The following is a 13,501-nucleotide window of genomic DNA, read 5'->3' as shown; positions in this document are numbered from 1 at the left end:
TCCTGACCAGTAATAGGGGTTATTTGTTATTATAGTTTGGTCAGGACGTGGCAGGGGGGTGTTTGTTTCATGTGGTTTGGGCTATGTATTTAGGTAGAGGGGTATTTGTTTTATATGGTTCGGGGTGTGTGTGTATGTAGAGGGGTGTTGGATTTATGTGTCCCGGGGTTTTTGGTTTATGTTCTTGTTTTGTGTTCTAGGGTTTCTATGTTGTGTATTTCTTTGTTGGCCTGGTGTGGCTCTCAATCAGGAACAGCTGTACATCGTTGTTTCTGATTGAGAGTCATACTTAGGGAGCCTTTTTACCACCTGTCCCTTTGTGGGAGATTGTTTTTGCATCTCACACCACAAATGGACCAAGCAGCGGGGTAAGGAGCACGAGGAAGAAGGATGGACATGGGCGGAGATGAGGATGAGCATTTCCAGGGCTATGGAGGAGTTAAGGGAGCCCGAGAGGCAGCCCCAATAATTTTCAGGCTGGTGTGCGCAGTGCCAGCGCCCCGCATTTGCCAGGGGGAAGTGGGCACTCAGCCAGTACGGGCGGTGCCAGTCCTGCGCTCGAGACCGCCAGTGCGCCTCTACGGTCCTGTTCCTGCTCCTCGCACTTGCCCTGAGGTACGTATCCATAGTCTGGTGTCTCCTAAACCAGCACCACGCACCAGGCTTCCAGTGGTTCAGCCCAGTCCAACTCGTCCTGTTCCTGCTCCTCGCACTAGCCCTGAGGTGCGTGTCTTCAGTCTGGCACATCCGGTACCAGCGCGACGCACCAGGCTTCCAGTGCGTCAGCCCAGTCCAACTCGGCCAGTTCCTGCTCCTCGCACTAGCCTTGAGGCGCGTGTCCCCAGTCTGGTACCTCCACTACCAGCCCCACGCATTAGGCTTCCAGTGCGTCAGCTCGGTCCCAGTCCAGAGTGTCTGGCAACAGTACCTCGTCCAGAGTGTCCGGCAACAGTACCTCGTCCAGAGTGTCCGGCAACAGTACCTCGTCCAGAGTGTCTGGCAACAGTACCTCGTCCAGAGTGTCCGGCAACAGTACCTCGTCCAGAGTGTCTGGTAACAGTACCTCGTCCAGAGTGTCTGGCAACAGTACCTCGTCCAGAGTGTCTGGCAACAGTACCTCGTCCAGAGTGTCTGGCAACAGTACCTCGTCCAGAGCGTCTGGCAACAGTACCTCGTTGCCGGACACTCTGAGTGCTCAAAGCAGGCACCGGCCATACTGGGTTATGGATGCGCACTGGAGGGAGAGTGCGAAGAACAGGCACAGGACGTAATGGATTCTGGAGGCGGACTAGAGAGAGAGCGCGAGGAGCAGGCACAGGACGTACTGTGCTATGGAGGCGCACTGGAGAGAGAGTGCGAGAGGCAGGCACATGCTTACCACAAAAAGCACGGGGAGTTGACTCAGGCCTCATCCCTGGCCCAGCCAAACTACCCGTGTGCCCTCCCCAAAAAATGTTTTGGGGGCTGCCTCTCGTTCTTCCTAGGTAGGCTCCAATATCTATCGATTACCTGGCCCCAAGTCCAGTTCCTCCTCTCCATCCACTCCGTATGTGACCAGGTGTCCATTTCTGCCCGGGCATGCCGCTTGATCCAGTCATGATGTGGCGTGAGAAGTGTGTGAAGTGCTCATATTTACTTTTAATGAAACACTGAAGACAAAAAATAACAAAACGACCAAACAGTTCCGTAAGGTACACTTGACAAGACGGAAAACAACTACCCACACCCACACATGAAAAACAGGCTGCCTAAGTATGGCTTCCAATCAGAGACAACAATAGACAGCTGCCTCTGATTGGAAACCATACCTGACCAAAACATAGAAAACCAAAACATAGAAATAGAAATCTAGAAAACCCCACATAGAAACAGAAAACCAAAACCACCCAAAACACCCACCTGTCACGCCCTGACCACTCTACTATGGAAAATGACCTCTTACATGGGTCAGGATGTGACATAAAGTTCCTGAAATGTTCTGTGGACCTCCAAGACAACGTAAAATCTATATTGCAAGTTCACAGAACGTCTGTCCTCGGTTGCAACATTCACTACCAAGTTCCAAACAGACTCTGGAAACAACGTCAGCACAATAACTGTTTGTTGGGTGCTTCATTAAATGGGTTTCAATGGCTGAGCAGCCGCACACAAGCCTAAGATCACTATACGCAATGCCAAGCGTCGGCTGGAGTGGTGTAAAGCTCGCCACCGTTGGACTCTGGGGCAGTGGAAACGCGTTCTCTGGAGTGATGAATCACGCTTCACCATCTGGCAGTCGGACGGACGAATCTGGGTTTGGCGGATGCCAGGAGAACGCTACCTGCCCCAATGCATAGTGCCAACTGCAAAGTTTGGTGGAGGAGGAATAATGGTCTGGGGCTGTTTTTCATGGTTCGGGGTAGAACCCTTAGTTCCAGTGAAGGGAAATCTTAATGCTACAGCATTCAATGACATTCTAGACAATTATGTGCAACAGTGTTTTGTGGTAACAGTTTGGGGAAGGTCCTTTCCTGTTTCAGCATGACAATGCCCTGTGCAAGGGAAAGGGCAATCCATGCAAAAATGGTTTGTCGAGATCGGTGTGGAAGAACTGGCAGAGCCCTGACCTCAACCCCATCGAACACCTTTGGGATGAATTGGATCACTGACTGCGAGCCAGGCCTAATCGGCCAACATCCGTGCCCAACCTCACTAAGTCCCTGTAGCAATGTTCCAACATCTAGTGGAAAGCCTTCCCAGAAGAGTGGAGGCTGTTAGAGCCGCAAAGGGGGGACCAACTCCATATTAATACCCACGATTTTGGAATGAGATGTTCGATGAGCAGGTGTCCACATACTCATGGCAATGTAGTGTGTTTGATTGTCAGCACAACTGGACAGTTTTAGTGTTTTGGGAACCTATCTCTTGTAATATCCACACAATGTTCCCACAGCCTAGAGGAACATTCTTGGAACCTTTAAAGAGCAGACATAATGTGTTTTGGGAACGTTCTTGTAACATTAGTTGAATATTTTTTGCAGTCTAAAAGAAACATTGTAGAATTATCCGAACAACTGTGTTTTGGGAACATTTTATTTTTTATGTCCACAAAATGTTCACACCAGACTAATCCCACAACCTAATGAAACCATTTGGGAATCTTTAAAGAACATGTTAAATGTGTTCTAGGAACGTTCTTGCAACATAAGGCAAATGTTTTATACAAACATTCCATAATCATCATTATGACTGGACAGTTTTTGTGTTATGAGAACATTTGCCGCGACCTAACGAATGTTCTGGGAACTTTCACAGAACCAATTTTGGTTCGCTGGGTAGTCTGCTGAAGTAATGACTGCAGGTTTTAAAACGTCTTCATCCATTACTTCAGTGTCTGATGAATCAGTTATCATGGCCTTGTGTTAATGAGAGACACTGCAACCGAAGAGACATTGTAATCAGCAGACATGCTTTGGCTTATTATAGAGGGAAAATACAGCCTGGAGCCAGGAGCTTTCTGAGGATGTAGTGTGCGTGTGTGTGTGTGTGTTTGTATCTGCACATTGTTAAATCGTGTGTTCACTGCCAGCGAGCCTCAGCATGGGGCGTGTGACTGTGTGTAGTTCACCTTTAGAGAAATATGCATGGTGACTGTCAGTAGCATGAGGTGAAGGAGCTGAGCTAGGTGGAAACATATGCTGTGCTATTGTCTCTGAGGATCTAGAGGAATACATTAGATAACCCTGCACTGAGTTGGGATAGAAGCAGCTTTCTCACTGTGGCTTGGTGCAAAATGAATGACTTGATAGTGGACTTCAACTGGACAGGATATCAATCTGTTGCCATAAAAATACTGTTAGAGGTTATAGCTCGAATAAATCTGTCTGTTACCATATAGAGACTGTTAGAGGTTATAGCTTCTATGAATCTGTCTGTTACCATATAGAGACTGTTAGAGGTTATAGCTTCTATGAATCTGTCTGTTACCATATAGAGACTGTTAGAGGTTATAGCTTCTATAAATCTATCTGTTACCATATAGAGACCTACAGAAGTGGAAGAAGTGTTAGGTGTAATTGTAATTTCCTGTCGTCGTCCCCCTCTCTCCTGTCCTCTTTCCCGTCTCCCCCCACCCTAGGTGACGTCTAGTCGTGCCGCTCAGCAGAGGCAGCAGGCAGGGGGATGTAGTGGAGGAGACTCCTTCTCTCAGAGCCATGGCAGTGCCTTCCACCTACCAGATGCACAGCAGACCACTACCGGTATATATCTACATTATATACCTACAATGTGTACATACTATTGTATTGACTGAATGTAAAGAGAGATCATGTCATTCAAGAGACAAGGATCTACACACGACATCCAATCCTTTTAGCTTTTATTATAACTTATTGTATTATTACACAGTACATACCATTATACATAAAGATAATGTATTGTATTATTACACAGTACATACCATTATACATAAAGATAACTGAGACAGAGATAATGCCATAAAAGATGCAAGGAACTGAACATGGCATCCAATCCTTTCAGCTTCAGTGAGAAATTGCCCTTAGACACAGATCTAGAAGCAGCTTACCTTCTCCAAGTCCTAACCTTAACATTAGAGAGGGTACATGCTAACCTTAACATTAGAGAGGGTACATGCTAACCTTAACATTAGAGAGGGAACATGCTAACCGTAACCATTATAGAGTGTACATGCTAACCTTAACATTAGAGAGGGTACATGCTAACCGTAACCATTATAGAGGGTACATGCTAACCGTAACCATTATAGAGGGTACATGCTAACCGTAACCATTATAGAGGGTACATACTAACCGTAACCATTATAGAGGGTACATACTAACCGTAACCATTATAGAGGGTACATACTAACCGTAACCATTATAGAGGGAACATGCTAACCGTAACCATTATAGAGGGAACATGCTAACCGTAACCATTATAGAGGGAACATGCTAACCGTAACCATTATAGAGGGTACATGCTAACCGTAACCATTATAGAGGGAACATGCTAACCGTAACCATTATAGAGGGTACATGCTAACCGTAACCATTATAGAGGGTACATGCTAACCGTAACCATTATAGAGTGTACATGCTAACCTTAACATTAGAGAGGGTACATGCTAACCGTAACCATTATAGAGGGTACATGCTAACCGTAACCATTATAGAGGGTACATGCTAACCGTAACCATTATAGAGGGTACATACTAACCGTAACCATTATAGAGGGTACATACTAACCGTAACCATTATAGAGGGTACATACTAACCGTAACCATTATAGAGGGAACATGCTAACCGTAACCATTATAGAGGGTACATGCTAACCGTAACCATTATAGAGGGTACATGCTAACCGTAACCATTATAGAGGGTACATGCTAACCGTAACCATTAGAGAGGGAACGTGCTAACCTTAACATTAGAGAGGGAACGTGCTAACCTTAACAATTAGAGAGGGTACATGTTAACCTTAACAATTAGAGAGGGTACATGCTAACCTTAACAATTAGAGAGGGTACATGTTAACCTTAACCATTAGAGAGGGAACATGCTAAACAGAGTTGTGCAGCCCTGTTTTAACCCCTGTTCCGTCTGATTCCAGGTCACTACTACCCAAGTTCCACTCTGCCCACCCAGCGTGTGAGTTCCCCTCTAACCGGAGGAGTAGGAGGAGGTGGAGGGTCTGGTTCTCCCAGCAAGCTTCAGCGCCTGGGTCCAGCCTTAGACACATCAGGCTACGCTACCACACAGCGCCTACCTTCTTCCTCCTCATCATCCTCACCCAACAAACAGTCCCCCGCCAACCGACTCGCCAAGTCTTACAGGTAGGGCCATGTCATTGGTTGGTTTGGAAGGGAAGTAAATGTCATTGGTTGGTTTTGGAGGGGATTGAATGTCATTGGTTGGTTTGGAAGGGGATTGAATGTCATTGGTTAGTTTGGAAGAAGAACAAAGTTATAATGATACTGCAGTTGTTATTAATTTCTCTGGATTTGAAAATGTATAAAATAAAATAAAAATGGTTTACAATAACTTAACGTTATGGTTACAGCACCTCTGTTTCCGTGACGACGACAGGAGGCACCGGGTCTCCGCTGAGGGTGGGGTCTCCTCCGAACTCCATTGCATCAGTTGGCGGAGGAGGGGCTAGCGCTTCATCATCCCCCCTGCACCAGGTGTGTATTGATACAAACAGTGCCTTCAGAAAGTATTCATACCCCTTCACTTATTCCACGTGTTGTTGTGGTCCAGCCTGAATTTCTCTCACCTACACTACCGTTCAAAAGTTTGGTGTCACTTAGAAATGTCCATTTTTTTGTCCATTAAAATAACATCAAATTGATCAGAAATATAGTGTAGACATTGTTAATGTTGTAAATGACTATTGTAGCTGGAAATGGCTGTTTTTTTTATGGAATATCTACATAGGCATCCAGAGGCCCATTATCAGCAACCATCACTCCTGTGTTCCAAAAGCACATTGTGTTAGCTAATCCAAGTTTATAATTTTAAAAGGCTAATTGATCATTAGAAAACCCTTTTGGAAGTATGTTAGCACAGCTGAAAACTGTTGTGTTGATTATAGAAGCAATAAAACTGGCCTTCTTTAGACTAGTTTAAATCAAATCAAATGTATTTATATAGCCCTTCATACATCAGCTGATATCTCAAAGTGCTGTACAGAAACCCAGCCTAAAACCCCAAACAGCAAGCAATGCATGTGAAAGAAGCACGGTGGCTAGGAAAAACTCCCTAGGAAAAACTCCCTAGAAAGGCCAAAAACTAGGAACAGAAACCTAGAGAGGAACCAGGCTATGAGGGGTGGCCAGTCCTCTTCTGGCTGTGCAGGGTGGATATTATAACAGAACATGGTCAAGATGTTAAAATGTTCATAAATGACCAGCATGGTCAAATAATAATAATCATAGTAGTTGTCGAGGGTGCAACAAGCACGTCCGGTGAACAGGTCAGGGTTCCATAGCCGCAGGCAGAACAGTTGAAACTGGAGCAGCAGCACGGCCAGGTGGACTGGGGACAGCAAGGAGTCATCATACCAGGTAGTCCTGAGGCATGGTCCTAGGGCTCAGGTCCTCCGAGAGAAAGACATAAAGAGAGAAAGAGAGAATTAGAGAGAGCATATTTAAATTCACACAGGACACCGGATAAGACAAGAGAAATACTCCAGATGTAACAGACTGACCCTAGCCCCCCGACACATAAACTACTGCAGCATAAATACTGGAGGCTGAGACAGGAGGGATCAGAAGACACTGTGGCCCCATCCGATGATACCCCCGGACAGGGCCAAACAGGCAGGATATAACCCCACCCACTTTGCCAAAGCACAGCCCCCACACCACTAGAGGGATGTCTCCAACCACCAACTTACCGTCCTAAGACAAGGCCGAGTATAGCCCACAACGATCTCCGCCATGGCACAACCCAAGGGGGGGCGCCAACCCAGACAGGAAGACCACGTCAGTGACTCAACCCACTCAAGTGACACACCCCTCCCATGGACGGCATGGAAGAACACCAGTAAGCCAGTGACTCAGCCCCTGTAATAGGGTTAGAGGCAGAGAATCCCAGTGGAAAGAGGGGAACCGGCAAGGCAGAGACAGCAAGGGCGGTTCGTTGCTCCAGCCTTTCCGTTCACCTTCACACTCCTGGGCCAGACTATACTTAATCATAGGACCTACTGAAGAGATGAGTCTTCAGTAAAGACTTAAAGGTTGAGACTGAGTCTGCATCTCTCACATTGGTAGGCAGACCATTCCATAAAAATGGAGCTCTATAGGAGAAAGCCCTACCTCCAGCCGTTTGCTTAGAAATTCTAGGGACAATTAGGAGGCCTGCGTCTTGTGACCGTAGCGTACGTGTAGGTATGTACGGCAGGACCAAATCGGAAAGATAGGTAGGAGCAAGCCCATGTAATCCTTTGTAGGTTAGCAGTAAAACCTTGAAATCAGCCCTTGCCTTAACAGGAAGCATCAGCATTTGTGGGTTCGATCACAGGCTCAAAATTGCCAGAATCAAAGAACTTTCTTCTGAAACTCATCAGTTTATTCTTGTTCTGAGAAATGAAGGCTATTCCATGTGAGAAATTGCCAAGAAACTGAAGATCTCGTACAGCGCTGTGTACTACTCCCTTCACAGAACAGCGCAAACTGGCTCTAACCATAATAGAAAGAGGACTGGGAGGCCCCAGTGCACAACTGAGCAAGAGGACAAGTACATTAGAGTGTCTAGTTTGAGAAACAGACGCCTCATAAGTTCTCAACTGGCAGCTTCATTAAATAGTACCTGAAAAACACCAGTCTCAACGTCAACAGTGAAGACGCGACTCCGGGATGCTGGCCTTCTAGGCAGAGATGCAAAGAAAAAGCGTATCTCAGGCTGGCCAATAAAAATATAAAAGATTAAGATGGGCAAAAGAACACAGACACTGGATTGAGGAACTCTGCCTAGAAGGCCAGCATCCCGGAGTCGCGTCTTCACTGTTGACGTTGAGACTGGTGTTTTGCGGGTACTATTTAATGAAGCTGCTAGTTTATAAATTATGTCTGAGTGTTGGAGTGGGCCCCTGGCTATCCGCCAATAAAAAAAAAAGATAAGAAAATTGTGCCATCTGGTTTGTTTAATATAAGTAATTTGAAATGATTTATACTTTTACTTTTGATACTTAAGTACATTTTAGCAATTCCATTTACTTTTGATACTTAAGTATTTTTTAAACCAAAAACTTTTAGACTTTTACTCAAGTGGTGTTTTACTGGGTGACTTTTACTTTTACTTGAGTCATTTTTTTTTTAGGTATCTTTACTTTTACTCAAGTATGACAATTTAGTAATTTTTCCACCACTGGTATTGCGTTAGTGCCTTTTTGCAAACAGGATGTGTGTTTTGGAATATTTTTACTCTGTGCAGGCTTTCTTCTTTTCACTCTGTCATTTAGGTTAGTATTGTGGAGTAACTACAATGTTGTTGATCCATCCTCAGTTTTCTCCTACCACAGCCATTAAACTCTGTAACTGTTTTAAAGTCACCATTGACCTCATGATGAAATCCCTGAGCGGTTTCCTTCATCGCCGGCAACTGGGTTAGGAAGGACGCCTGTATCTTTGTAGTGACTGGGTGTATTGATACACCATCTCAAGTGTAAGTATATATTCAACGTCTGCTTTTAATTTTTTTACCCATCTACCAATAGGTGCCCTTCTTTGCGAGGCATTGGAAAACCTCTCTGGTCTTTGTGGTTGAATCCACTTTGACTTTATAAGCTAATATCTGTAGGCCAGTGATGTGATCAAAAATCTAAATTTAATAAATGTTAAATTCAAGCTGTCTCACAACAAAGTGTGGAACAAGTCAAGTGGTGTGAATACTTTCTGAAGGTATTACATACGTGGATATTCATTGCAAAGATGGAAGTGCACATTATTCTTAAGTGACATTAGATAATCGTGAATGTTGTACACATGTGATTCCCTAGATGAGTTCGGGCATAGGGAGCTACGCTACTCTGTCTCCTAAAAGACTGGCTGCTCACCACGCCTCCGACCAGTACAAGATATCACACGAGCTCTATGCTACTGCGACACTCCAGAGGCCCGGTAAGACTACGCTCAACACACACACACACACACACACACACACACACACACAAACAGACACTCACATGCACACACAGATACCTACACACACGCACGACGCATCCCTCAAGGTGAATCCCTATATGAACGCAATGCAAGCACTGAATCTTTCCCTCTCTGCTGTTATTTACTCTTCCGTATAGAGATAATTGGGTCCTTGGTCAATAGCTTGTCTTTAACATGTTATGTGGTCTGACTGTTGTCCTTGGTGTGAGGGAGTTGTTGACGAGGTTCATGGGGAGTGAGTAGCTCTGGTTTGTTAAGACAAAACTGTGGTTAGAAGCCAGACAACAAAGTTTAAATTAAGCCTCTAAAATCGATAGGTCAATATATCCTCAAGTAGCTGGGAGATAGTGAGCTGTCTAGCTGGGAGATAGTGAGCTGTCTAGCTGGGAGAGAGTGAGCTGTCTAGCTGGGAGAGAGTGAGCGGTCTAGCTGGGAGATAGTGAGCTGTCTAGCTGGGAGAGAGTGAGCTGTCTAGCTGGGAGAGAGTGAGCTGTCTAGCTGGGAGATAGTGAGCTGTCTAGCTGGGAGATAGTGAGCTGTCTAGCTGGGAGATAGTGAGCTGTCTAGCTGGCAGAGAGTGAGCTGTCTAGCTGGCAGAGAGTGAGCTGTCTAGCTGGCAGAGAGTGAGCTGTCTAGCTGGCAGAGAGTGAGCTGTCTAGCTGGCAGAGAGTGAGCTGTCTAGCTGGGAGATAGTGAGCTGTCTAGCTGGGAGATAGTGAGCTGTCTAGCTGGGAGATAGTGAGCTGTCTAGCTGGGAGATAGTGAGCTGTCTAGCTGGGAGATAGTGAGCTGTCTAGCTGGGAGATAGTGAGCTGTCTAGCTGGGAGAGAGCGAGCCGCCTAGCTGGGAGAGAGCGAGCCGCCTAGCTGGGAGATAGCGAGCCGCCTAGCTGGGAGAGAGTGAGCCGATAAGCTGGGAGATAGTGAGCCGATGAGCTGGGAGATAGTGAGCCGATGAGCTGGGAGAGAGTGAGCTGTCTAGATGGGAGAGAGTGAGCTGTCTATCTGGGAGAGAGTGAGCTGTCTATCTGGGAGAGAGTGAGCTGTCTATCTGGGAGAGAGTGAGCTGTCTATCTGGGAGAGAGTGAGCTGTCTATCTGGGAGAGAGTGAGCTGTCGAGCTGGGAGAGAGTGAGCGGTCAGTTATGTACAATAGCGAACCAATCATTTGGTAAACCGACATGGCAACAAGAACCCTACAAGCCATGGCTTCCCTCAGCAGAAAAGACAAGGAACAACTTGGAGATGCAAACAAGCGTAATGAACAGCTAAAGGATATCCAGGAAATCGTAGCTAAAATGCTCTCAATGCTCACCAAAACAAACAAACTGTTGCAATCTGTGATGAAAAAAGTAGATTTGCCAAACATGTTAAGTAGTCTATCATGTTAGACATGCACCAACAAAGCGTGCGCATGAGCGAACCTTTTGGAAACAAAGCTGCAAACTTTTGGAACATGAATTGGACCAGCAAGAAAATAGAATGAGATGAAACAACATGAGAATATTGTCCTTACCGGAAGACGAGGAAAAAGGGGACCTTTCCAGCTGGAACGATGCCGTAGGATTGGCGTAAAACAGAAGAACGCTAAATACCCTTATATGGTAATCTTCAAGATGTAGACGTATTAGACCAAAGTCAATATTCTGAAAGCACAGAGATCAAAAAACCAAGGCCAGTCCATTCCATTCATCCAGGATCTGTCTGATAGGCAGCGGGGAAAAAAAGCCACAAATTCATTCCGATCAGAATAGTCACTAGAGAAAAGAGGAATCAAATCTCAGCTCTGCTTCCCGGCAGTGCTGTGGGTAGAGAAGCTAAAGCAAAGGATGGAATTCAGAAGAGCCGATAATCCCTTCCATTTCAAGAAGAGCCCCTTCCTCTGAGAAGAGGAAGAAGTAGGAAAAGGCGATAACCACATTAGGCCACATACAGGATGCCAGCTCATCGTAAACTGAGACAATATTCTTCCCCCTCCCCCCAATAAAATCTATACGCTACTTTCCCCAAATAATTCTTCATCTATATGAAGTAACAATAGAAGCCAATGGGCTACGTGGACATTGGAAAGACAGCATATATAACTGCTCAATGGATGTGTTGTGAATAGAGCAGTTGTGGTGACCGTATTACCACCACACCAGACTAGGACTGTTACAGTGACTGTATTACCACTATACCAGACTAGGACTGTTACAGTGACTGTATTACCACCACACCAGACTAGGACTGTTACAGTGACCGTATTACCACTATACCAGACTAGGGCTGTTACAGTGACCGTATTACCACCACACCAGACTAGGACTGTTACAGTGACCGTATTACCACCACACCAGACTAGGACTGTTACAGTGACCGTATTACCACCATACCAGACTAGGACTGTTACAGTGACCGTATTACCACCACACCAGACTAGGACTGTTACAGTGACCGTATTACCACTATACCAGACTAGGACTGTTAGGCGAGGGTGGGACCGTATTACCACCACACCAGACTAGGACTGTTACGGTGACTGTATTACCACTATACCAGACTAGGGCTGTTACAGTGACCGTATTACCACCACACCAGACTAGGGCTGTTACAGTGACCGTATTACCACTATACCAGACTAGGGCTGTTACAGTGACCGTATTACCACTATACCAGACTAGGGCTGTTACGGTGACTGTATTACCGCCACACCGGCGGTCACGAGTTATGAAGGCAGTCAAATTTAGTCATTGTAATTAGGCTTTTCCAAGTTTTGATGCTGCTGATGCTACTCAGCACTGTATTGTCCCTCTAATCACTCTAACATCAATGCAAATGTGATCAAAAATCAAATCAAACACTTCATGAGAGCCCACGAGCTCATTTTGCACAACATTTCTAAAGGCTATGCCTACTATATTTATTTATCATCTTTCCTAATATTAAGCACATTGCTTCTCTTTACAACAGGAGTACAGCCTAGCTGGCTGCCATGAAAATGAACCACAGGAAAAGCGACCTCCATTCGTTGTTGAAGTGCATACTGTAGATTACATGTATTTTGCTCCCCGTTTCAAGACAGATGCATGATACCAATCCATTCTAAATTAAAACAAATGTCACCTATATATTATTTATTATATGTAAAGACAATATTAAGTCAATAATAGTCTGATGGGTAACAGTATTAGCCTACCACTTGTGAATTATATATTATCACTTGTGAATGACAAAGTATCACTTGTGAATTATATATTATAATGCCCAGCTTGTGTGCAGTAAGACAGGAAACAACGCCTTAAAAAAAAGAAAATCATAGTCGCACACCTCATGTAGCCTAGCCCATAGGTCTATATGTTTTAATAAGGTTAGTATCACACCTCATGTAGCCTAGCCCATAGGTCTATATGTTTTAATAAGGTTAGTATCATACCTCATGTAGCCTAGCCCATAGGTCTATATGTTTTAATAAGGTTAGTATCACACCTCATGTAGCCTAGCCCATAGTCCTATATGTTTTAATAAAGTTAGTATCATACCTCATGTAGCCTAGCCCATAGGTCTATATGTTTTAATAAAGTTAGTATCACACCCCATGTAGCCTAGCCCATAGTCCTATATGTTTTAATAAGGTTAGTATCATACCTCATGTAGCCTAGCCCATAGGTCTATATGTTTTAATAAAGTTAGTATCACACCTCATGTAGCCTAGCCCATAGTCCTATATGTTTTAATAAGGTTAGTATCACACCTCATGTAGCCTAGCCCATAGGTCTATATGTTTTAATAAGGTTAGTATCATACCTCATGTAGCCTAGCCCATAGGTCTATATGTTTTAATAAGGTTAGTATCACAC

The 13,501-nt window shown here is 44.9% G+C and overlaps 1 protein-coding gene across 1 annotated transcript in view; it reads left to right on the top strand.

The window, feature by feature from the left end:
• Positions 1 to 13,501, top strand: part of LOC106590590 (catenin delta-2) — a 597,564-nt gene that overhangs the window by 263,066 nt on the left and 320,997 nt on the right. Inside the window, exons 7-10 of the mRNA XM_045710617.2 lie at positions 4,118 to 4,238; positions 5,608 to 5,830; positions 6,058 to 6,181; positions 9,499 to 9,619. Of these exons, the coding sequence (XP_045566573.1) occupies positions 4,118 to 4,238; positions 5,608 to 5,830; positions 6,058 to 6,181; positions 9,499 to 9,619 (589 nt within the window). The remainder of the gene's footprint in view (positions 1 to 4,117; positions 4,239 to 5,607; positions 5,831 to 6,057; positions 6,182 to 9,498; positions 9,620 to 13,501) is intronic.

Source organism: Salmo salar, chromosome 29, assembly GCF_965601325.2.
Source record: "Salmo salar chromosome 29, fSalSal1, whole genome shotgun sequence".
In the NCBI taxonomy this organism is placed as follows: domain Eukaryota; kingdom Metazoa; phylum Chordata; class Actinopteri; order Salmoniformes; family Salmonidae; genus Salmo; species Salmo salar.
The sequence above is the reverse complement of the archived record's forward strand: the minus strand, read 5'-3'. Positions and strand labels throughout refer to the sequence as shown.